This window comes from Salmo salar, chromosome 29, assembly GCF_965601325.2.
Source record: "Salmo salar chromosome 29, fSalSal1, whole genome shotgun sequence".
Taxonomy (NCBI): domain Eukaryota; kingdom Metazoa; phylum Chordata; class Actinopteri; order Salmoniformes; family Salmonidae; genus Salmo; species Salmo salar.
Genome location: NC_138319.1, coordinates 4,181,745 through 4,208,759, shown reverse-complemented (window position 1 = coordinate 4,208,759; position 27,015 = coordinate 4,181,745). Strand labels below are relative to the sequence as shown.

Here is a 27,015-nt window from a genome sequence, read left to right as displayed (position 1 = left end):
AGTTTACCAAAATCTTCCAAAATGGTCAAAACCATTCGATTTTGAGATGGGGGTGAAATCCAAAATTGTATTATATATTAACTGGTTATGTCATAGTTCATTTGTAAATGAATATTGATACATTGCTAGTTAAAACACTTTATCTGCTAAATGTACAAGTTAAATAGTGGGTGATGTTGATTTCAGAACCAAAGGCTACATAGTCCCCCCTAATCTGATAGTGGGGTGGTAGATGCCTAGTCTCCCCTATGGGTTAGATCAGGTGCATACATAGTATACACCATAGATATACATCATTTACACACACAAGTCAGCTCAGACCGATCCAGCTCAGAGGCTCAGCTCATGAGCTCCATCAGCATCAGATTTGTATTTAGAATGGAAAATGAGTGTGTTTATGCAACAAATGTTAGTGCATCGAATCATATCGTATCGATTCGTTCTCTAATCAAAGAGAATCGCACAGAATTATTTCAAACTAAAATGTATTGTTCCTGTATCATATCGGAGCCCATCTATCTAGATACGTATTGAATCGTCTTGAAAGGGAAAGATGCACATCCCTACTGTATAGAGAATAGGCTGCCATTTGGGACAACCTTGGCCTGCAAAGGAATTAAATGAAAAACAAACTGGGTGAACTGTAACTAAATGAACACACACGTGTCTAAGATTGAATAAACGTGTTGATTATGTTTTCTTATCGAGTGTGATGAGCTGCTGATTGTGTTCATTAGAGATGGGTAGAGAGGAGGAGCAACTATCAAATCACACAGTCCTCTGACAGCTGTAGTCTTAGCTGGCACGGAGAGACATTAGTGCGATGCTGGTGTGTATGTGTGTGTTTGATCCACCAAAAACCCACTTTATTACCAACAGCTTCCCCTCTTGGCTCTCAGCCCTGTGACTAGGGAGAGCTAGCCAATGAAAGATCTCAAACGCCGTTAGCTAACTCTCCAATCTGGTTCTGATAGTATCTGCAGTAATTTTTTCGCCAATTATAAACTACTACCATGAAACAATGGCAATTATGCACAGGGGTGAAAGTGCTGCTGGAATCACTTGTGAGAGGATTGGCAGTTTACAGCTAAAAGGGTTCCAGAGAAGGCTATTTCTGTTTAAAGCTTTCAGTGCAGCATCCTCATCTTGTGTCCAATCAACATAGAATGACTTGGTACTAATTAAAACAGAATGGACTGTGTGTGCCTGTTACCTTTCTGATGTGTATGGACAGGCGGTTGAATATGAAGGTTCCGTAAAACTCAAAGAACTCCTGCACCAGTTGCTCTGAAAGGAATCACATAGTATGATAACAAATACCACGTTTATAATGATCAATAAACCTGTTTTAATGTGGAAATAAAATGTATACAAAATATTAGTATGTATGCTATGGTTAGGGACAGGGGCTTTGGTAGTTTTCTCCCCCCCGCATTTCAATCATCAGACCTCAAGAGGCCGATAGAGACCTTCTTGCTCCATGTGTGAATTAATTGTAATGTCTGCATACCATGATCATCTACGGCAGTGGTTCCCAAACTTTTTATAGTCCCGTACCCCTTCAAACATTCAACCTCCAGCTGATACCCCCTCTAGCACCAGTGTCAGCGCACTCTCAAATGTTGTTTTTTGCCATCATTGTAAGCCTGCCACACACACACACACACTATACAATACATGTATTAAACATAAGAATGAGTGTGAGTTGTCGTCACAATCCGGCTCGTGGGAAGTGACAAAGAGCTCTTATAGGATCAGGGAACAAATAATAATATAATCATAATCAATAATTTTGTTCTTTATTTAGCCCTCTTACATATAAATACTTATTTGTTCAACAATTGTGAATAACTCACCACAGGTTAATGAGAAGGGTGTGCTTGAAAGGATGCACATAACTCTGCAATGTTGGGTTGTATTGGAGAGTCTCAGTCTTAAATCATTTTCCACACACAGTCTGTGCCTGTATTTCGTTTTTATGCTAGTGAGGACCGAGAATCCACTCTCACATAGGTACGTGGTTGCAAAGGGCACCAGTGTCTTAACAGTGCGATTTGCCAAGGCAAGAAACTCTGAGAGCAGCCCTATTCAGAAATCTGGCAGTGGCTTCTGATTAAATTCAATTTTCACAGAACTGCTTGTAGCAATTTCGATGAGGCTCTCTTGTTCAGATATCGGTAAGTGGACTGGAGGCAGGGCATGAAAGGGATAACGAATCCAGTTGTTTGTGTCGTCCGTTTCGGGAAAGTTGCTCACTCAGATGCATCGCTATATCCCATTTGACATTGTCTGTAAGCTGGAGTTCATTTGCACACAAAAGATCATACAATGATGGAAAGACCTGTGTGTTGTCCTTTTTAATGCAGACAGAAAATAGCTCCAACTTCTAAATCATAGCTTCAATTTTGTCCCGCACATTGAATATAGTTGGGGAGAGTCCCTGTAATCCTAGATTCAGATCATTCAGGCGAAAAAGAAAAAAAAACACCCAGATAGGCCAGTCGTGTGAGAAACTCGTCATCATACAAGCGGTCAGACAAGTGATCATTATGATCAGTAAAGAAAACTTTAAGCTCGTCTCTAAATGTTTTAAAACTTGTCAATACTTTACTTTGATAACCAGCGCACTTCTGTATGTTGTAAAAGCGTTACATGGTCGCTGCCCATATCATTGGATAATGCAGAAAATACACCAGACTTCAGGCGCTTTGCTTAACAAAGTTAACCATTTTCACTGTAGTGTCCAAAACGTCTTTCAAGCTGTCAGGCATTCCCTTGGCAGCAAGAGCCTCTCGTTTGATGCTGCAGTGTACCCAAGTGGCGTAGGGAGCAACTGATTGCACGCATGTTACCACTCCACTGTCTCCCTGTCATGGCCTTTGCACGATCAGTACAGATACCAACACATCTTGACCACCAAAGTCCATTTGATGTCACAAACCTGTACAGTATTTAAAAAATATCCTCTCATGTTGTCCTGGTTTCCAGTGGCTTGCAGAAGAGAATGTCTTCCTTAATTGACACCACATAAATGTAACAGACATATACCAGGAGCTGTGCCAGGCCCGCCACGTCTGTTGACTCATCCAGCTGTAACGCATATAACTCACTGGCTTGTATGCGAAGCAGTAACTGTTTCAAAACATCTCCTGCCATGTCACTGATGTGTCGTGAAACAGTTTTGTTTGATGAAGTCATTGTCTGTATAGTTTTTTGGGCCTTTTCTCCCAGCATTGTCCCAGCCATATCCGCGGCAGCAGAAAGGATGAAGTCCTCCATAATAGTTTGGTGCTTGCCTGTCCTAGCCACTTGGTAGCTCACCATATAAGACACTTCTAGCCTCTTCTTATTAATGGTATCTGTTGCTTTTATACGTCTTACTACTCGAAAGTCGTTTTTATTCTCACTCAAACTCCCGTGGTGTCACGTTCTGACCAGTATGAGGGTTATTTTGTTAGTGTAGGCTGGTCAGGACGTGGCAGAGGGTATTTGGTTTATGTGGTTCGGGGTTTGTGTATTATGTAGAGGGTAGTTGATTTATGTATTCCGGGGTTTTTTGGTCACTGCTCTGTTAGTCTATGTTCTTTCTAGTTGGTCTGTTTCTATGTTTAGTTAATTGGGGTGTGGACTCTCAATTGAAGGCAGGTGTTGTCTAGTTGCCTTTGATTGAGAGTCCTATATATTAGGGTGTGTTTGTAATTTGTGGGAGGTTGTCACTTGAATTGCTGTCTTGTGCCTTCAAGTCTGTATTCGTCGTCCATTGTTTTGTTTTGATTGTAGAAGTGTTTTCATTCAAGTTAATTATGAGCACTCAACCCGCTGCGCCTTGGTCCATTCCTGACGACCGTCGTTACACGTGGCTTATTTTTCAAATTGTCACGTTTCGTTTCTAAATGTCTGCGCAATTTGACTAGACAATGTGTATTTGACATTGTGTTGTTACTTCGCTGAACACTAGATGGTTTAATTACATTTTTGGCAGTGAAACGAAGCTACTCAGGCGAGAAAAAAACCTCACCCAAATGTATAGCCCCCTTGGAAAATATAAATGTACTGTTTGAAAATGTGAAGGTTAAAAAAAATATAATATTATGATAAAAAAAAATGTGAATCACATTTTTATTTGGCGTACCCCCGACGGCATTGCGCGTTCACCAGTTTGGGAATACCTGATCTAATTAGTCCAAAATAGATTCCCAACCATGTGGAGACCAACAATTATTCTCATCAGCAGCCTACGCTTTAGCCTAATGCACCACATTTATTTGCCTATCTTAAGGACATTATCAACAAATATTTAACTTATCGTCTTTTATCAACATTATATGGGAATAATAAGAAAACGTAGCCTATTTTCGAACAAAGTAGCAATTTTCATTCGCTATAGCAATACATGTAACAAAGTACATTCTGAGGATATGGCTTTTGCAAGCGCCAACATCCCTCTCGAAAAAGTTGATAATCCCAAAATGCTTGCATTCATTAACACATGTAAAGAACAGAGCAGTCTGGTAAAAAAATTGAAAATAAATCCCCATAAAAACGGACGAATATGCTGACACACAAGACCAATATGTTCTGAACATATTGTAGGAGCTGGGTAAAGACGTTAAAGTTGTTCTGGCTGATATATATTTTTCAGATGTCTTTCTATCCTGTCTTTCCGTTTATAATGTAATGCTAAATTGCAGAATATATTGTTGTCTGCAAAGAGCGTCCCAGTGGGGTATTGGCACACTTTTTTAAAGCGTAATTTCAATATTGTGTATGTGACCAATTTTTATAACCTCTGATGATCAGGGATTGAGAAAAGTGAAGAATCACTGATCTACAAATACTATTCCCTGACAAATAATAGGCTTTGTGCAATAAAGATTCATATGCTACACCTCTTCTGGTTTAGGCGATCCCCCCCGCCAAAACACCCAACCAGACATTGAATGATTAGAGACTGCTTGTGTCAATTAAAGAGTATTTTCTAAGATTTTCTGCCTGCAGCAAACCCAGTGGATAATGCTGGAAATACCAGACAAAGACAAAACCCGCAACAAAAAAAACGACAAAAACGTGGCCCTAGTTATGGGGGGGGGGGGGGGGGGGGGGGCAGAGGGGGAACATAAGGTTAATGACATGGTACACACATCACAGGGTAACACACTACACACAAGGTAAATGACACACTACACACAGTGCATTCGGAAAGTATTCAGACCCCTTCCCTTTTTCCACATTTTGTTACGTTACAGCCTTAATTCTAAAATGGATTAAATAAATAAAAAATCCTCATCAATCTACACACAATACCCCATAATGACAAAGTGAAAATATTTTTGCAAATGTATAAAAAAAAGAATGTAAATATCACATTTTCATAAGTATTCAGACCCTTTACTCAGTACTTTGTTGAAGCACCTTTGGCAGTGATTACAGCCGAGTCTTCTTGGGTATGACTCTACAAGCTTATGTAACATAACATAACATAACGTGGTAAAAGTCAAGGGGTCTGAATACTTTCCAAATGCACTGTATCTAGGGCCTTGTAGGAGAAAGAGGGGAACACAAGGTAAATTACATACAACATATGTCTATGTACACAGCGATGATGTTCATAAACAAAACAAAGATGGATGGTGTAACAAAAAACAGAAGCAAAGAGAGAAAGGGAGAAGATAGAGAGATTTCAAACAAAACTGGGATGGATAGAGCAAAAAAGAGGAAGAGGTCAAATAAGAGAGTGAGGGCGATTACAAACCGGAAAAAGAGAGCGGAGGTAGAAGGAGGGAACATAAAGGAGGAAGAGACAGTAAACAGAGTAGAGCTGGGCGATATGGACAAAATCCATATTGCAATAAATTGCCTGAATTGATGCGATAACGATAAATAGAACGATACATTTATAACATTAATGTGCACGTCATTCTAAAAAAAGTATCCTTAAACTGCTACTACTAAACTCAGCAAAAAAAGAAATGTCCTCTCACTGTCAACTGCGTTTATTTTCAGCAAACTTAACATGTGTAAATATTTGTATGAACATAACAAGATTCAACAACTGAGACATAAACTGAACAAGTTCCACAGACATGTGACTAACAGAAATTGAATAATGTGTCCCTGAACAAAATTGGGGGTCAAAATCAAAAGTAAGTCAGTATCTGGTGTGGCCACCAGCTGCATTAAGTACTGCAGTGCATCTCCTCCTCATGGACTGCACCAGATTTGCCAGTTCTTGCTGTGAGATGTTACCCCACTCTTCCACCAAGGCACCCGTAAGTTCCCGGACATTTCTGGGAGGAATGGCCCTAGCCCTCCCCCTTCCAATCCAACAGGTCCCAGACGTGCTCAATGGGATTGAGATCTGGGCTCTTTGCTGGCCATGGCAGAACACTGACATTCCTGTCTTGCAGGAAATCACGCACAGAACGAGCAGTATGTCTGGTGGCAATGTCATGCTGGAGGGCCATGTCAGGATGAGCCTGCAGGAAGGGTACCACATGAGGGAGGAGGATGTCTTCCCTGTAACGCACAGCGTTGAGATTGCCTGCAATAACAACACGCTCAGTCCGATGATGCTGTGACACACCCCCCCAGACCATGACAGACCCTCCACCTCCAGATTGATCCCGCTCCAGAGTACAGGCCTCGGTGTAACGCTCATTCCTTCGACGAGAAATGCGAATCCGCCCATCACCCCTGGTGAGAAAAACCGTGACTTGTCAGTGAAGAGCACTTTTTGCCAGTCCTGTCTGGTCCAGTGACGGTGGGTTTGTGCCCATAGGCAACGTTGTTGCCGGTGATGTCTGGTGAGGACCTGCCTTACAACAGGCCTAAAAGCCACCAGTTCAGCCTTTCTCAGCCTATTGCGGACAGTCTGAGCACTGATGGAGGGATTGTGCGTTCCTGGTGTAACTCGGGCAGTTGTTGTTGCCATCCTGTACCTGTCCCGCAGGTGTGATGTTCGGATAGGTCCTTTATTGTGATGATGCCTGGGATAGTGTCTCTGTCTGGGCTAAGATGGAGGGAGGGGGGATAGATTGCTTTTGGAAGGCAATTATTTGAGAGCCAAGGTGACAAGGGAAGCAGGAGTATGAGCGGTGGGAAGAGAGCATGACTGTACTATGCCAACACAGATATTTTTGTTGCCAATTAGGATCAGCAATCAGATCTATTCAATAAATAATATTTTAATAACCCAATTGCCACTCGCTCAGTGGTCCATTGCTACCGGCTGAACATCAATTTCCAAATTACTGAATACAACTAGGAAGTGTAGCAATGCAAGACTACTACCTGCCAGCTCTTTGAGGTGATACTGATAGTATAGATTTTTGTTAAATGAAGTTGCCGCTCAGTGCTCCATTTTTCTCTACCTGCTTTGAGGCAGTCCATGGTGGGCAGTATGGGCTTGCTTGTGGGTGTGGGTGGGTGCGTCTGTGTCTACCTACTAGTTCCTTGAGGTGGTCCAGGGTGAGAAGTATAGGAACAGTCCTCCTCTGCAGGAAGAACAGGACCATGACAGTGAGAGAGAAGTTGGTGATCCAGGCTCCAGGTATAGAGCTGGTGATACTGTGGGCCCAGGCCTAGCACTGAACACAGCACCAAGCAACGCACCCACCGATCCAGCCGCCCATACAGGTACAGAAACTCAGAGCTCTTCATCGCCACCCTGCAGACACATACAGAATGACAGTCAAGACACACAGTGCAGTACGCAATCACTGTAGCTGAAACACTTGATACTATCTGGGATTTTTGAATTGATCTTTCTGACACAATTTCTATCACCATTCCTAAGCATTTACTATGATGATGATGATACACAAAGAATGGTAGTCATGACAACATATAGGATATTAAAGCAGAATACCCTCATTATCTGAGAGACTTGATACTGTCTGGGACTTTTGAATTGAACAACATTTATAACATTCTAGGAGCAGAGAAAATGAAAAAGTCAGTGGACATCGTAATTCTCACTTCCAAAATATCCCTCTGTTTTGCAAGGATGACAAACTGTGTATAACCATACTCTTCAATGTTTTTAACATAAACACACAGTCAGGGTGTCTACTCTACCCTACTCGATTTTATTACAAACTGAGGCGTGGATGGGTTTGTTTCTAATCATTAGCAGGTGTGTTTCTGGCTGCTTCACTTTCAGGCTAACTTTAGAGACCACAGAATCCCTTAGGGCCAAGGAAAGAAGAAGTGAAACACATGACGCATTGATCTTCTGCGCTCTCTCCCTCTCTCTCCTGCTCTCTCTCCTTCTACGCAACTCGAGTTTCAGTTTGCTTTGTGCAACACCAGTAAGTTTTGAAAGGCAACAGAGTTTCTATGAAGCATTAGAGCAAAATGACAAACAGCAACTGACATTTAAAAGGTGACTATTAGTTATGTGGACAGGTGAACTTTAAACAACTTCAACAATTCAAAATTCTAACAAATTGGTCAGTTATATAGAAGTAGAACTAGGCAGGCAGAAGTATGCTCGCTTTAATGATTCACAATTGTTTAACAGGAACAGGTCAAGCTGTATAGAAGGCTTTCTGATTTAATCATACTGATGATGTATTTGAGACGGATTACACCAATAAAGGAGTTTGCTTAGTGACTCTTCAATGTGTGTGTGTGTGTGTGTGTGTGTGTGTGTGTGTGTGTGTGTGTGTGTGTCTGCGTGCTACCATGCATGCGTGCGTGTCTGTCAGCATGTGTGTATCTGTGCAAACTAGTCCATATGTGTGTCTTTGTCTTACCTATTGTTGGCTGTGAGGTCACACTGGAACCCTAATGGTTGGTGGGTGAAGCGGACCAGGGGACAGCGAGCGTTGAGGATCTTCTGCCGGGTCCAAACTGGTCTACACACTCCCCAATCACAGACAGGATACTCTGGGTCACCGCTCACTCAGACGCAGACCTCTTTGCCTGGTACTCCAAAGACAGCCCTGCTTTTGGCTGGGCAGATGGGACAAGGCCATTTATTGAACAGCATTTTTAATTACAGAAACATAGGGTTTAAATGCATAGGATTACAGTGAGTATGCGAGTGAAGATGGCGGGCCAAGGCTGAAAAAGATATGTAGACGGCGTACAGATGCAAACAGTTGCACGTGCCCATACACAGAGAAAAGTGCATAAATACCTACATCTTTCAATCTCATAGGCCTTTGAGTACATTTTTTGGAAGTCAGAGTGACACTCAACATTCACATAGAAAATATATAACTTTGACAAGCTCTGCAAACACTCTTTATACATGAGGGTCTTACATTTCTACTGAACAGCCTTGTCCACAGAAGAGGAAGTGGTGATTTGTAGCACTGTGTGCATCTCTCACCTCTTTTTTTATCAGCCTGTTGTTTACCCAGAGAGAGAGAAAGAGACTGATAAGGACCTCAGGCTCAGTGGGCTTCCTACAGGGCTTTTCCCACACTACGTCAAGGTAAACACATTTTCTATAGGAAGTCCCCCCCTTCTCCCTCTCTGAACAAATGTTCTACAGCCCAACAACAGAGTGACAGTAGGGGTCTGGTTTAACAAGGTGCTTGATTTCCTCTCTTACATGAGTTCTTGTAAAGATGTAAACAAAAGGACATGTAATTAAAAGGAGAGGGTATGCAGCAGAAACACGGGACCAATCTCTCTACAGCTGTTTTATGATATGAAAACAACCCTAGGTCAATATTGGTATTTAAACGAAGAGACCCCTTGGAGTGAGTTTCCTGAAAGCTTTGTAGCACTAAGCATATATTGTCCATATGACCAGTGCTACGAAGCTCTTGGGAAACACCCCTAAAGTGTTTCTTTCTTAACCCTTTACACTTGCGGAAATGGGCAAATATGGGTTGGGACAAATTGAAATGTTTCTAACAGGAGAACTATAAAAACATATGCATGACCATGGTAGCAATTGATAGAGTTCACTTAGGAGATTATGGGGAAATTATCAGACCAAAGGTGACAACAGTTCACCTGACAAGACTGAATCCAAACATTACACTGTTGATGTTATGTGCATTTTACATTTACTGTACTTTTCGCAGCATTTGTCAATAACGAAATCTGAAAATACTCTGGATATATTCAGTAATATAATAAGAATATTCATGGTAATTTTGTGGTAGGTATAACATAAGAAAAAAATATTACAAGGGTTTGAATGAGAGGTCTAACTGGTGTCTCCAAGTGTCCAAATGCCTCTCCAAACTGTGCCCAGTTCCTAAGTAATTTCCATGCACTTTTATGACTCAAGGAAAGAGCCTTCAACAATAAGGTGCTTTGCCGTTGAGGAACTGAAGCAAGCACACTTGTCGTTTTTTGTTTGGAACACATCCCTGCCACACCATCACAAAATTACTGTTGTTGTTTATGCAATCCAAAAACTCTCCATTATAAAATGGAAATCTGGATCAGATGAGCATCATTTGAAAGCTTATTGTATTACCAGCTAAGTTATAAAAAACAATTTTACAGTGTTAGGCTTTCACAAGGCACTTCATTCAGACAGATGCATGTCATCCTTGTAACTGTACATCAAACATAGCGATCATAATTGTTGATATTGTAAATTAGTTTTCAAATGCACATTTGGACTGATGGGCATGTGGTTTGCTTTTACGACATCAAAGCGGTATTTATTATAATCTTCAACGTCTCATCCTTCACGTCTTATCCTCACTCAGACAACAAAATATTTCCAAAAGTAACATATTTGTTGTGCATGGTACACACGTTTAGAACGGCTGTCAGTTGAATCCCATACAGCGCTATAAAGGGAAGAGCCTGAGCTTTGACGTTATATATACCGTATGTTACAGTATATCCACTAAGTTCCAATTTAGGCGCTTATCAGTGACCAAGAATTGTAGGAAATTAACTTAAAAACTCTCTCTCCACTGTCAAGAGGGGGGCCGCTAAAATGTTTTGCTTCACTTACGGCCCCCAAAAGGCTAGGGCCGGCTCTGACTGCGGCCCCACATGATGAGTTCAGATTTTCTGTGGCCACCACCCCCATCAAAGTTGCCCATCTCTTGTATAAAGGGTTAAAATGTCCTTCTCCTTTAAATTCCTACCTGGACTTATTTCAATAACAAAACGGATTTTTGTTTTCCGTTGCAAGACCTTTTGCTACGTCGTGCCCTACTGAACATGACCCTGATGTGGTTCCTCCATCCCCATCCTCACCTTCAGATTACTTCCATCCCAAGACCATCCAGGTCCAGAAACATGTCTAGATCACAACCCAGCTTCCCGAAGCGGTTCACGGAGGAGCCAAAGGGCACAATGATGCATTCTAGGAAATATGCAGCAGCTATGTCGTTCAGCAGCGAGCAGACCAGGAAGCGCAGACAGACATTCTCTTCTGTTAGCTGGTATGTCTCTGTAAGGGAGGTGATTTGTTGGTCTGAGATAAAGAGAGAAGAAAGACACAGTGTTCTCATTGGAGTGAACAATATTTGTGCTTAAAGCAAGGGATCACTTGAAATCTCTATAATTTATATTCAACTTTGTCTTGGTATAAATGTTTGTCACCTAAATTAGCACTAAAGCTGACATTGTACCTATTTGTGTTCCCAGGGACATCATATATGTTGCTATGCTAATCTGCATTCTAACAATCTTAATTTAGTCAGTTAGACAACTTCAGACAGCTTGTATTTTAGAAACCAATCCATGTCGACTTACACTGTCCTCTTTGGACAGTCTCTGTATGACGTCGTTGTTGGGGATGGTTGTCTGTGGTTGGCACTGACGGGCAGACTGGCCGTTAGACAGGTCTACAGGACACGTTTTTTTGAGGGACAGCAATCTGGACTTGAAAGGCACTGTAGCTTCATAGTTGAAGCTGGGGTTGACGGTCATTTCATGTAATGAAGTGAGGCTCTCCTTGCTGGTAAACTCCACCAATTATCTTTGACAACCTCCTCTCAATATACATTTTAGATAGAGCTTTTTTTAAATGTTGGTTAGATTTTATTTTTTGTTTCAGATGAAAAAATAATACAATAAATAATATTGAGGACAATTGACATTAAAGATTGTTTTCTTACATAATCATACACATTTTTGTACATTCAGCGGCGTGTGTTAATAAATATATAAAATATACTTTGCAAGCGTTCTTGAAATTATGTACACATTATATGGTCGATTAGTCCAGTTGTATATATTTCCTTCCATTTACAGAAAAGCAGTTTTTTTGCAACTGCTAGGGCTACACTTGTTTTTGTGACTGTTCAATCCAAAACCTCCCAATTTTTTTCCATAGTCTCATACCATATGTAGATAAGTCCCCTCTTCAGATGAACATCTCCAGCAGCAGGTGTCTGTGAGCTTCAGACCGACCCTGTGAAGCTTACTAGGAGTCGAATGTTTAAAGGTGTATTGTTTTCGATTGCGTTAGCTTTAGAGACATCTACCGAAAACCTCATTCCATTCTGCCTTGGTGATATCGCAGTCCAAGTCTATTTCCCATATTCTCTTCAGGGCCTGGAGTCAGATGATATTACTCCAAGGATCACTCTATAGACTCCAGGAGTTTTATTTGGTAGATGGTGGGAAAACGATTGGAACCATTTCCATGTTTGACCGCTAGGTTTTATGGGTATTATGACACCTGCACTGTGGGGCTCTATGGAACCTGAATTTCTTAGAAATAGTTCCATTGGCAGTAACTGTGCCACTGGCCCCCGGAATAAAGGGTTTAGAGCCAGCATATAAAGTGGGGGCTAAATCCATAGGACTCCAGGGCTTTAAATAAGAAACCCCACTCCACCCTATCAAATGCTTTCTCAGCATCCAGGGACAGAGCTATGGTGGGGGTTTGGCAGGTCCTCATAGCCCATTTTATATAATTTTATTTGTATGCTATCAGCGCCGTACCGGTGTTGGAAAAAGCCAACCTGATCAGGGTGAACCGGGTTGCTTATAAAGTGTTCTAGTCTTTTTGTTAAGACTTTAGACAATATCTTTAGGTCACAGTTTAGTATTGAGAGGGGGTGGTAATTCCCACATTGTGTAGGAGAAAAGATAGACCTCCTTATAAATTACTCCCTTAACAATACAATATTTTCATTGAATTTAATTATGTTCAGTTATTTTTGGATATGCTATTTCCCATCATACTGTAGATACATACAAACAGCATTGCTTTTGTTTACATACATTCGTGTTGATTTGTAGATTCATATCTTAGCACAACTGAAATACTTACATAGCTTATATGAAATAAACATTTGTTGATATTTCCATGTCTGGATAAATACTTCAGTAACTTTTTGTTGTTGGTTTTAGCAGGGCAGCTGATAAGGACAGATCTCTCTGCCTGTTCTATCCTCTCTTCTTGTAATGTGTAAAAAGATTTGTCTCCCTCCTTTGGTTCTAAAATCAAGAAAACAGACCGACACATATCATGGCAACATACTTAAATAAATGGATACATTATTCCGTCTTTGACATGGAAATGTAGGCCTAATCCATCTTGCTAACTATATAGATGCCATGATAGTATGGTGTTTTCGCTAGCTACTTGCCACAACTTTGTGGCCCCTATGCCTTTAATGTTGAGCATGATCAGCTAAACTACATGAATTAACAAGTGGCAGGGAGCTTGAACTGCAGTAGTCTTGGGTCAACTGCCAGCTAGCTAGCTAACGTTACCTACAATGAATGGCTAGCTCATGTTACTTACAGGATGCGTCCAATCGTTGGATGAAAAACCTACCGATTTCATGTTTCTTTTTTAGTACATTGGTCTTCCTAGCAGCAGTACTAGTTCCGATCTTTATTTGAAAGCATGAATCTAGTTATTGGAAGTGTTTTGAGAGGCTACCGCTTCCTCTCATACATAACCTACACGCCAAAGGAGGACACCATTGATGCCCTGAGATTGGCATTAAAGCGTGTTCCTCCTGTTCAGAGACGGCTCAAGCAGAACAGGGAAGGCTCAGTCAGCTGTAATATTAATATTGGGTTTTTACTCATGTGCAATACCAAACTGATCAATTTAATTGTTTGTATTGAAATGACTTTGTTTGCTCTCTGTAATGCAACCACCTGCGTTTAGTTTTATTACACTTCTATCACTTAAGTCATTTCTCATAACTGTTATTGAACTTCAACAACACGAGACATTGCGAAACACAGTATTTTTAATTGACGCGCAAGGGTTGAAAATCGGAGAATGGTGAAATTGCGTTCCTGTATGTGGGTATTACTGCACAATCATGTTGGATGCCAGCAACTGATAAACCCCGCGGGGGCGTAAACCGTAGCTAGCCATACACCAGTACGTTAGACAGTGTCCTTCGTCCCGTTTGTTAGGCACTGGTTTCCCGCAGTTCTGTTAACGACGGTAAGGGCAGGTTTTCAGTAGTCGAGAGCGAAGGACACTGGGTGCTAGCTTAACCAACTGGAGTACTCCGGTACACAGCTGGCGGGAGGCTAGCTAGCACACGGCGTTGCAAACTATCAAACTAGTTAGTACACGTGTCGCCCCAGCCTCCCGTCTGATGTGCTTGCGGGAAGCAGGGGCGACTGGTAGACATTGTCCTTCGCCCCTGACTGTCGGGCATGGTTTTCTCCGGTACATAGCAGGCGGGAGCGACACAGTGTGCTATCTAACGAGCAAGTTAGCTAGCACACTCTATCGCCCTAGCCCAGGGGTCGGCTACCCAACATGTTGAAAGAGCCATATTGAACCAAAAAAACAAATTGTCTGGAGCCGCAAAAAATTAAAAGCCTTATATAAGCCTTATAATGAGGGCAACACATGCTGTGTCTATATTAGCCTACTATCAAAATGATAAGTAGGCTACAAATACATAATGAGCATTCATGATTAAACGTTTATTTTACCTGCATCCTGGAGAGAATGACGCACCACGTGACTACTCTGCTGTACGATGGTGCTTTAAGTTTAACTTCCATTATAATATTAATGTATTATGTTTCGTTGCATTGATGAAATTATAGAAATACAGAAATCAGATTTGATGTCATTTTTATTTTAGGATTCGAAAAAAACAACAACAAAATGTGCAACGTGCATAATAGGCCTCCTGTAATTTCAGACCTCCCCATGGAAATAAAATGCAGTCCTTTTCAATCCTCAATAATACGATACAATCCTCTTCTCTTTCCCCCCTTATCTGGGCAACAGACAGAGTGCAATAAAACAGCAGCCTTTTGAAAAGGTAAAGTATATAAAATTAAAATAATACAGTTTAAGTTCGATGTCTGTGCATTATCCTCTTCTCTTTAGTTTTCTGCAAATGTGCAAGGGTAAAATGCAGCAGCACCCTCTTCTCTTTTGACACGCACAATACAATGCAGCCATCCTCGGACCTGAGCAACAAAACACAATAATATCCCTATGTGTCATTCCAAATATATACTGACAAAAATCAGAAATCACTTTATAAAAACAGCCACTTTGTTACTAAATATGTGCCTATGACAGGATTGTGTTCTTACCCGTTTAATGTGACTTCTGTTTTCGGACATCACTGGACAGTTTCTCAACATCGGGCATGTAAGATGTAACTTTAATCTTCACGTAGGACTGACTGCAAGCTCTCATCTGTGAGGCGGGTGCGGTATTTGGATTTTATGTAGTTCATGTTTGAGAATATCTGCTCGCACAGGTATGTTGATCCAAAGATGGATAATACTCCAAATGCATAATTCTTCATGTTCCTATAACTGTCAGGAAGAATGGAAATGTCTTTCCACGTTACTCTTTTTGTTATTTGACAACTTCTCATTACAAAGCAAACATGCAGGCAATCCTTCCGCATTGGCAATGAAAGCAAATGATTCGGTCCAAGAACTGTGGAATCCTCTGTTCTCCTCAGCTATCTTTCTCTTTTTCCCTTTGGGATCCATGGCCCATGACACACCCGCCGTTTTGTTTACAACAGCCACCTGTCTGGCACTACGCGGAGCTGAAAGAAACGTGTGTCGCAGGCTATGACGTAAATCTTCGTTGACAGAAATGTTGAAATTAAATATTTATTATACACATTTTTACAGCATTGGATAATAAATTATATTAAAACAAAAAATATATTCACACCATCTTTTTCCATTTTCATATTTTTGAAAAAGCTCCAGGGAGCCACTAGGGCGGCGCTAAAGAGCCGCGGGTTGCCGAACCCCGCCCTAGCCTGTCGTTTGATGTGCTAGTGGGGGCGACCGGTAGACAGTGTCATTCGCCCCCTCCTGTCGGGCACTGTTTTCCCACAGTTCTGTTAACGAATGTGAGGGCAGGCGGGAGCGAATAACACTGTTCACCGCTAGCTAGCAAGGGGGATTCCGGTATGCAGGGGCGAAAAAACGGCGATAATACTTTTACTTCCCTTTTGACCTACATTCAAAAGTGTCACACAGACATGAAGGTACACTCCATACAGAACCAATCAGTCGATGGGGGGCGTTCCTGCAAATGAAAGACTGCCCACATGCAGCAGGAACGCCCCGAATTGCTGGCTGCAGTTTCACACTATTGGAATATACCGAACTATTCTTTTGAATCTGATGATCGGCAAGTCTATTAGCTCCCTTCACCTGAATACGTTCGCCCATGGAAAACAAATATTACGGGGACATTAAGGAAAATGAAAAGAAAAACGAAACTACAAAGGAACCATATGACTATAAAACTCACAGCATTCGCATATTTTTTCATTAATACAGCACTACACCTGCACACGGAGACTGATATGGACTTCCTCTGTTGACAACTTCCTCACTGGTGACAGTCCGTAGGTTTCAATGAGCAATAGAGTTGCCTGCATACAGACGCAAGAATGGAGTGAGCACAGTCAGACCTGATCCTAAGTTATTACAAAGACTCAGGTAATCATATTGATATTACGCTTTTATAAACGAATCCTGATTCGCCTTATTTGCTTCCAACCTTAGTTTTCCAAAACGTGTCAATTAATTGAGTTGCATTTCTTCTTCACTTGGTTACAATGAGAACACATCATGTGATTTAGGAGAAGTGGAAATTTAGCCAGTTATGTTTTCATCACTTTATTATGTCTTCTGAAGTCCATGAGTTTGTGTACCCTAACATGAGGGTGCAATTTCACCAGAGGCTTCCCAGCTAATTGTCAAATTACCTTTATCTGCAAGGAAAACGGGTTCGTCTATAGATTAGATTTCCCCTCCTTTGCTCTGCTTCCACAACAAGCTGTACCAGGATCAGAATGTCAAAGGATCTTTCCATCATGGAATCTCAACTTTCCATTTCAGAAACCATTTAGGAGCAGCGAATCAAACAAGATGGATTACAAATATGACAATGCTGGAATAGAACTCCTGCTGGCTCACATGAACATAGAGGACATAATCGACGTGGTGGAAAAACTGTACCACACCAAGGAAGAGGAAAAAGAGGCTGGGGCGTCGTTTGAGGAGGGACTCTCTCAGGAGGAGATGGACCAGAACGAGGAGGCAGTGGATGATTCGTGGGACGAAGTGACAGGAGGGACACAGCAGGGGAACAGTGGTGGTAGGGTAAGATACGGGACGGTGTCGGACTTGCTCTCTTTCGTCAACCAGATCTCTAACATGCAGCCAGAAGTACTGCAGCACCTGCCGGAGGAGATGGGTGTGTTACTGAACAAGGTGAGACTTCAGGACATTGGTTAGTCTTTTGAGTAGACTATGTTGATGGATCTGCTCACAAAGGACTCAGTGTTAGAAATTACATTGCATGTGTGTGTCTCTGTCTGTGTTCGTCTGTTCATGGGTAGAGTTAAGAATAGTATACTTCTTTGTACAGGGTTTTAACTGCCTTTACTGGGTCAGAAGCACCTCTCACACTGTATTTCATTACCTCTGTGCAGAAACACATGAGGCTGAAGAAGGGTCACTATCGCATCGATTCAGATGTGTTTCTGTTTCCATGGAAGTGGACCTATAAGACTCCTGGTTCTGGCGGCCATGTTCCAAAGGGCTCTTTTGGGAAAGTCCACTTGGCCCAGGATACCATTACCAGGAAGAGAATGGCATGCAAACTGGTGAGTCAATGAGCCCCATGCTGGAATGTCTGGCATGTTTGCAGAATGAATTTCTCGAAGCAACCAGTTCATTAGGACAAAAATCCATGTCAAAGCATCATGTCTCATGTCAAGTCAGTCAGGCATTTGCACACAAACACTTTGAAACTTGCAAGAAGATCATTTTTTTCACTGTGACACAAAAAAGCCAGCATTGCACATGGATGGAAACTGAAAGTATTTGGCTCGCTACCCCACAGGAAACTCAACAGAAACCCCCCACAGTAACAGCGCTGGTTTTAGACAATAACAAATGCAGTGGGAAAGAATCAAACGGCATTATAGAATATCACCATTACCACATGTTTTCCCCGCTCTAGTTCTCATGATTGGAAAGTTTACATACTAAAGAGTTTGTGCCTTAATGGTTATATCCATGCTCCTAGATCGCCATGGAACACTTCAAACCAGCCGATGTGGAGATCCAGGCACGGTTCCGTCACGAGAACATTGCAGAGCTCTATGGTGCTCTCCTCTGGGACCAAAACATCCACCTGTTCATGGAAGCCGGTGAGGGAGGGTCGGTTCTGGAGAAACTGGACAGCTGTGGCCCCATGAGGGAGTTTGAGATAATCTGGGTCACCAAGCAAGTCCTCAGGGGCTTGGAGTACCTACACTCTCACAATGTCATCCACCACGACATCAAACGTGAGTAAGAGCCCAAAACAAATATAGAAAAACACACATTAGTAGACAGAGCAGTGTAAGAGTATGCATAAGAGTGAGAAGAAGAGTAATAGGCATACAGCCTCTACTTTTACCAGGGTTTAGAAACCTAGGGTTTCTCAAATTCTAGCCCCAAATACAGCAGAAATGGAACCCAGGTATGTCTACACATGCACGCTAGTGTATTTGGGGCCTGTGACTGTCATCAGCCACTTTACATGTTTACACTTTACATCATCTACTTTACAAAGGTAACCAAGAAAGGAAAGGGCTTTAGAGTAGACTGCAGCTTAAAGAAACGGCTTCATAGGAAACTCAGCCGCAGACACCTTAAGAAACCACAGAGCTCCCTATATAGTGTACTTCCTTTGAATGTACGTACAGTTCTCATCACATATACAGTAGGTCAATAGCAATTTTTGAAAATTATAAAATAAGTATTGACCTTTGAAAGTAGTGCTGTATCTAATCTTTCGTGATAAACTAATAACATAGCACTGTAGCTAGTTAGTGCACACTATATTCGGTTCTGGGTTCTGAGATTATACTGTATCTTGCAGCAAAGATTCTTTAGCTATGACATGGCTGAACTAAGCAGCTTTTATGGTGAATCTCACTCACTCTCCCTCCCTCCCCCTCTCTCTTCAGCCAGCAACATCGTCCTGATGTCAGACAAAGCGGTTCTGGTGGACTTTGGCCTGACGGTACAGATGACAGAGAAGGTATACACCCCTAGGGATCTACGAGGCACAGAGGTGAGTGATTCTGCTGTTTTTTTCTCTTCAACACACTCAGGCCTATGGCATGACAAGAAAATACACCCTCAGGCCTATGCCATGACCTAGAGGTTTGGGGTCAATTTGTTTTCAATTCAGTCAATCAACATTTTTTAAAATTGGAATTGGAATTTCGGTTTCTGAATTATGAATTGAAATGGAATTGACCCGAACCATGATGACATGACAAACAACAAGAGCAATGCATTGGAAGAACCATCCTACTCCTGTTACTTCATGAGAAGTTAAATAAGTGTGTTTACTAGAAGATAAAAATGCTGTTTCTAGTTTTGGGATTGAGATCACGCAATGCCTCAGCACAGTCTGATAATGATTTATTCAGAAGACAAGTCAGTGCTCCTCTCACAGTGTCTCAGTCAAAAAAAGGTGCAATGAAATCACATCAAACATGAAGAGAACTTGTACAGTGGACTGTTGGTTTTTGTGTGTAATGTATAGGCTACAGAGTTTTGCATAAGTTACAAAATGTACAGTGTTTAAGGTTGAATGCCTTTGAACAGTAGCATTTTCAGATTCAAATGTAGTTAGGAACAGGAGGATGAGGAGAGGGAGGGTCTTAAGAAAGATCATAGTGATTGCCTCATCTATATTTTCCCAATTCACTCCACTACCCTCTGTGGTAACCTATACCACTGGTGACAGAGTGGGAAAGTCCCAGAGCAGAGAGCTAGACACCCAGCACATCATTAATAACAGGGAGGGAAAGGGCTACCAAACAGACAGCTAGCCAAAGGAGTGGAGCTGCTGAGGCTGCTGGAAATTCCAGTTGAAATTCTGGTCTCTTGGGTTTACTGTTTCATACTCCACAGACCATACCACAAGTACCGTATTAGCTATACAGTACAGAGCCTAACATAAGCCCAGCTGCTCTTAGGGTTCCTGTATTATTACATAGTCATAGAGACACTGTGCATTATCAGAGAAAACTCTTGTCTTTGCTTTTTTTCATGTTGTGATTGTTATTATTATCACTGGCTTCATGACTACATAACAAAAAATTACATTTGATAAAGAAAAATATTGTGTACTTTCCAAACACTTATTTTCTTCTTCTACAATTAGCATTATGCCGTTGACCCTGTGAGTAACAGTTGTCTTGTGTTTTCTTCCCCAGATGTATATGAGCCCGGAGGTGGTTCTTTGTCGAGGACACAACACCAAGACAGATATCTACAGCCTGGGCACCACCATCATCCATATGCAGACTGGCAGCCCACCCTGGGTCAGGAGATACCCACGCACCGCCTACCCTTCCTACCTCTACATAGTAAGTACCACCCTACCTATCTCCCTCCCTACCCATCCTACCTCTACATAGTAAGCATATCCTGATAGTTCACAAATGACTTCTATACACTTCCAATAAATGCATAGAAATTGACAGAACACATATGGAGCTGTGTAGCAGAAGCTGTTTTTGCATGGGATATAATCAGTGACAACTCCACCAAGTATTAACGAAAAGTGGATGGATGAAGTGTATAGACGAGTGAATGGTGAACTTACAGGCCTTCCTCTTGCTACACTGACGGGGCTGAAGGAGGGGAAACCCCTCGCTTGTTTGTGGCCAGTTATTCCTTGAAACAGACATGCAGTTTGACTGAACATTCACTGAAGATCAAATAAACTATTTATGATAAAGTTAGGTCAGAGACAAAGTAGACTATACCTAGTAGAATGTCATTTTCACCTGTTTTGCTGCACCCACCCAAACGTCACATTCTTCCATGACCCTGTTCAGATTTCCATGTCATAGACCTAGATTCTTGCAAGATGATTTTTCTCAAATGTCATGAGAGGCAGGTCCCTTAACGTGACTTTGTCTTCATCCTAAATGGCACCCTATTCCCTATTATAGTGCACTACCTTTGACCAGAGCCTTATGGGCCCTGGTCAAAGTAGTGCACTATGTTGGGAATAAGTTGCCATTTGGGAGGCAGTCTCTGTCTATGACACATTAGTAGTTTACTCCCTCAGTCTCAGTACAGTAGTTCCGTTTTACTTTTAACAGTGTTTTTCCATGATCATGTTCCTGATTTGAATATGTCCTGTTTCTCTTTTTGAAGCGTTATTCATCTCTGCTTTAAGGAAGGACTTACTTCCTCATTCTTCACTGTCATAGGGATGCCCTTTCTTGTACATCAAACTTATTTTACAAGATATTACTCAATAGATGGAGCTGTAAGATAGCATAGAGGTGCAGATTCAATGCAGGATAACTATTAGTTTCACCCTACCAGAATCGGTATTTAACAAGATTGGAAGAAAGCATCGAGGAATAGATTCGATCAGTTGTTTTTCTTCAAATACTTTAGCTGTGCTTGATTGAACTTGCCTGGTGCAATGGAACCAATGCAATAGTCCCAAAAGTGCAAACGCCCATCCATATAAACTTACCTTACCTGGAGGTATTACTTCAGACCTCTGACCATATCCTCCTCTCTCCCCTCAGATCCACAAGCAGGCCCCTCCCCTGGAGGACATAGCGGAGGACTGCAGTGGTGTCATGCGGTCCTTCCTAGAGACAGCCCTGGAGAGGAACCCTGCCAAGCGCAGCTCTGCAGCCAAGCTCCTGAGGGACGAGGCCATCAACCCTCCCAGAGAGGAACAGCCACGCTGCTGGAGCCTGGACTCAGCCCTGGTGGAGGCCTCCCACCCTCTACTGAGGCAGCATAGCCAGCAGCCTGACACCACACAGGGTAGAGACTTCTATATGTTACTGTTCTCTATCATTGTTGTTCCCTAAAATAAACAGTTCTACATACTGTTCCTCACAGGGTAGGGACTTTTAGGGATATGCTAATAAACTGTACATCTAATATGTTTTAAAGTGCATGTTTCTCTGATATTCAAATGACACAGAGTACACACTCAAAAATTTGCATATGAGGGCACCTATTAATACAACAACTATTCTCTTTCTCTTCACAGAATCCTCTTTGTACTCTGAGCCTGAGGACTCTGCCCACCTGAGGAGAAAGGGATCCCTGTACATCGACTTGGGGGCAATGGCTGGATACTATAATCTAGTGAGAGGTCCCCCTGCCACAGAGTATGGCTAACCTTGAGCCTAACCTCTGAAGGAAATTTGTATTTTAAAGATATCAGCGATAACTGTTACCTTTCACCTTAGCCTGGTACTGGTGAACTGTTAGGTCAGAAACTCAAGAAGTTGAGTTAGGGACTCATGAAGACTCAATGGTGAACGTGTGACTGATGCTTTTGGAAAGAGATACCAGAAGGACAGAAAATTGGATAGAGACAGTAAATAGCCTGCACTTCAATGGCGCTGGACTCGTGTAATGAAATTGACCAATGTCTGAAAGGTGGTTTCTGTAGCTGCCTTAATTTGTCATCTCTCAACAATGCAGTGGCTCATTGGATGTGTTACTCAGTAACAGTGTTTCACTGGTTAACAGTGGAAACAGTGACATCTTGTGGGATGTTCTGTAGATACATGATATACTGTACAAGCATCTTATACAAGTTTGTTTCTTAAAGAAATGCATCTGAATGGGTCTTGTGATTGAGACATCATTCTATTATTTTGTGTCAATATGAAACTATGATTTCTGACCGTGTATGTGTGGTTTGTACAAATTGTACAATTATATTGTTTTAAATGTGAAGTTCTTAAAATGAACTTATTTGTGTTTGTTCCTAAGGAATATGAGAAGTGATTTTGAGAATTGCTATGCAAGTTACACCATGTACATGACTGATTAATTTGTTACTTTATTTGTCTGATCATTGTTCTTGTACCTGTTGGGTATGCAGTTTTATTTCATAGTGAACAAAAATATAAATGCAACTTGCAACAATTTCAAAGATTTTACTGAGTTACAATAAGGAAATAAGTCAATTGAAATAAATTCATTCGACCCTAATCTATGATTTCACATGACTGGGAATACAGATATGCATCTGTCGGTCACAGATACCTTAAAAAAAAGGTAGGGGCGTGGATCAGAAAACCAGCCTGTATCTGGTGTGACTGATCAGACTTTCGATTGTGGCCCTTTGAATGTTGTCCCACTCCTTCAATGGCTGTGTGAAGTTTCTGGATATTGGTGGGAACTGGAATACGCTGTTGTACACGTCGATCCAAAGCATCCCAAACATGCTCAATGGGTGACATATCTGGTGAATATGCAGGCCATGGAAGGAGTTGGACATTTTCAGCAGAATTGTGTACAGATCCTTCCGACATGGGGCCGTGCATTATCATGCTGAAACATGAGGTGATTGTTGCGGATGAATGGCACGACAATGGATTTCGTCACGGTATCTCTGCATTCAAATTGCCAACCACTCGTCCACACAACGCTGTACACGTGGTCTGCGGTTGTGAGGCCGGTTGGACGTACTGCCAAATTCTCTAAATCAATGTTGGAGGCGGCTTATGATAGAAAAATTAACATCAAATTATCGGGCAACAGCTCTGGTGGACATTCCTGCAATCAGCATGCCAATTGCGCGCTCCCTCAAAACTTGAGACATCTGTGGAATTGTGTTGTGTCACAAAACTGCACATTTTAGAGTGGCCTTTTATTGTCCTCAGCACAAGGTGCACCTGTGTAATGATCATGCTGATTAATCAGCTTCTTGATATGACACACCTGTCCGATGGTTAGATTATTTTTGCAAAGGAGAAATGCTCGCTAACAGTAATGTAAACAGAGAAATAAACTTATTGTGCCTACGAAAAATTACAGGATCTTTTATTTCAGCTCATGAAACACGGGACCAACACTTTACATGTTGCATTCACATTTTTGTCCAGTGTAGTATATCCAATGAGATGACCAGTGCTGTTTTGTACACACATTAATTTCAATATAGCATTTTGTTAATTTTCTTCAGACTTTGTCTCATACACTACTTTGTTTCTGTCATGTTAGTTGAATAAGATGTCATATCATTAACCTGAATGAAATGAAAAGCCAACACGTGTTTTAATCATGTTTATATGACTTTATGACATAATGTATTCTTGACCATATGAAGAGCTAGATAAAACAGTTGGTGTATCTCTTTCTATGAGTGAGTATAGGGGGAGTGGGAGGAGGGGGGAAGTTGTCATTTGCACCTCTTTTTCTCCAAAGGTCAGCTTCCTCTCTGTGATCATGTTTTGGATTAATAATAATATGTCCAAAAATCATCACAGAGCAGTCAGTCAGCTAATACACACAAACTCATGTAGATACTGTACTAGTTCGTACTCTTGAAAATGTTAAAAAAATTGCAAATTGCTATGATAAAGTTTGCATACTATTTAAATTACAACTCTGCCTTCAACCACTACATAGGGGGGCATCCATTCAACATGTTCAAATGCTTCTGTTACATAATGACAGTATCCGTCTCTGTCATCATAGGTAGTTTTGTGTATGAACACTTCTTAGATAGCATCAGAGCTCCATTTGCTTATTATCAGGAAGCATGTTGCTTCCATAGTGTAGTCTCTCTGGCATCATAGTAACAGTGGGTGGGCAGGACTGAGGATAGGTTGGGGGTGGTTGACAACCAGGTATTCCCTGACCTCAGTTATTACTAACACTGATAACCATATATGGCTGTATGAGTGGCTGAGATCCAGATAACACATAGGGCCTGCAGCAGAATCATCAGAAGAGGAGGAGAGGGGTAGGCTCATTCGTTTATTTACAAATAGATTTCAGGACCGAGGGTATTCAGAACCAGGTATTCCCTGACCTCAGCTATGACTAACACTTTGACCTATGATGACCAAATATGTCTGTAAGAATGGCTGAGATGCAGATAACACTTAGCTGCATACCTGCAGTAGCATCATCAGTTTATTACTAATAGATCTCAGGCAAGCCCCTTTGAATTTCACCCTCTCCCACATATAGATAACATCCCAAATGGCATGCTCTTCCCTATATAGTGCACTACTTTTAACCATAGCATTATAGGCCCTGGTCAAAAGTAGTGCACTAAAGGATAGGTTGCCATTTGGGATGAAACCACAGTGTGAGTGTGAAAGGGAAGTAAGTGCATGCCTGGATCAGATAATATAACAAATAGCTCACACCAAGCCCACATAGTTTCCCTTGAGGTGGAATCAATGTGCTAGAGTGAGAGATACACTATATATACAAAAGTATGTGGACACCCCTTCAAATTAGTGGATTTGGCTATTTCAGCCACACCGTTGCTGACAGGTGTATAAAATCGAGCACACAACCATGCAGTGTCCATAGACAAACATTGGCAGTGGAATGGCCCATACTGAAGAGTTCAGTGACTTTCAACGTGGCACCCTCATAGGATGCCACCTTTCCAACATGTCAGTTCATCACATTTCTGTCCTGCTAGAGCTGCCCCGGTCAACTGTATTGTATTGTTATTGTGAAATGGAAACATCTAGGAGCAACAACGGCTCAGCCACAAATTGCTAGGTCACACAAGCTCACAGAACGGGACTGCCGAATGCTGAAGCGCATAGAGTGCAAAAATTGTCTGTCCTCGGTTGCAACACTTACTACCGAGTTTCAAACTGCCTCTGGAAGCAACGACAGCACAAGAACTGTTTGTCGGGAACTTCATGAAATGGGTTTGTCATGGCCGAGCAGCTGCACACAAGCCTAAGATCACCATGTGCAATGCCAAGCATCGGCTGGAGTGGTGTAAAGCTCGCCGCCATTGGACTCTGGAGTAGTGGAAACGCATTTTCTGGAGTGATGAATCATGCTTCACCATCTGGTAGTCCAGCAACGTATTCACCTAAAAATGTGTTTCGGCAAAACTTTAGTTAGCTAAAATCAAATCAAATCACATTTTATTTGTCACATACACATGTTTAGCAGATGTTATTGCGGGTGTAGCAAAATGCTTATGTTTCTAGCTCCAACAGTGCAATAATATCTAACAAGTAACATCTAACAATACACACAATCTAAAGAAAAGGAATGGAATTAAGAATATATAAATATTTGGACGAGCAATGTCAGAGTGGTATAGACTAAGATACAGTAGAATAGGATAGAATACAGTATATACATGTGAGAAGAGTAATGCAAAATATGTAAACATCATTAAAGTGGGCAGTGATTTCAAGTCTATGTATATAGGCAGCAGCCTCTATGTGCTAGTGATGGCTATTTAACAGTCTGATGGCCTTGAGATAGAAGCTGTTTTTCAATCTCTCAGTCTCAGCTTTGATGCACCTTGTTGTGGAAATTCAGTACTGAGAGATTTGGTCATTTCTTCAAACAATAATCTTTATTTAATATCGATTAATTATTGCAATAATGAGGCTGGTCGACCCGCCACCCTTGAGTGTTGGACCGAGTAACCTAACCTTTACACAAATGCAGAATACTATATATAGCTGACACTAACAATGCTCAGTCATGGTTGGTTCAACCCCCCTCATGCAGACCAAAGAGCATCATAAGCCACTCTGGGGTCATCCTGTTGTTATCTGCACGTGGGTTGTTGTCTTAACCCCACCCTGG

General features: G+C 41.6%; 1 protein-coding gene and 2 long non-coding RNA genes across 3 annotated transcripts; 1 reads left to right on the top strand and 2 right to left on the bottom strand.

The window, feature by feature from the left end:
* Positions 1 to 5,106: 5,106 nt before the first annotated feature.
* On the bottom strand, positions 5,107 to 11,990 carry LOC106590029 (uncharacterized). Its single transcript, XR_001324995.3, has 3 exons — positions 11,185 to 11,990; positions 8,757 to 8,955; positions 5,107 to 7,666 (listed from the first exon to the last, which is right to left on the bottom strand). It is a non-coding gene; the product is annotated as an uncharacterized LOC106590029 (long non-coding RNA).
* Positions 11,991 to 14,984: 2,994 nt separating this feature from the next.
* LOC123724008 (uncharacterized) lies at positions 14,985 to 16,338 on the bottom strand. Its single transcript, XR_006762720.1, has 2 exons — positions 15,475 to 16,338; positions 14,985 to 15,345 (listed from the first exon to the last, which is right to left on the bottom strand). It is a non-coding gene; the product is annotated as an uncharacterized LOC123724008 (long non-coding RNA).
* Positions 16,339 to 16,789: 451 nt separating this feature from the next.
* Positions 16,790 to 23,418, top strand: m3k8 (Mitogen-activated protein kinase kinase kinase 8). Its single transcript, NM_001173785.1, is given in 8 exon segments — positions 16,790 to 16,857; positions 17,260 to 17,634; positions 17,856 to 18,029; positions 18,455 to 18,716; positions 19,383 to 19,489; positions 20,646 to 20,798; positions 21,984 to 22,230; positions 22,463 to 23,418. Coding segments are annotated over 7 exon segments (1,419 nt in total). The 5' UTR covers positions 16,790 to 16,857; positions 17,260 to 17,289; the 3' UTR covers positions 22,594 to 23,418.
* Positions 23,419 to 27,015: the final 3,597 nt, after the last annotated feature.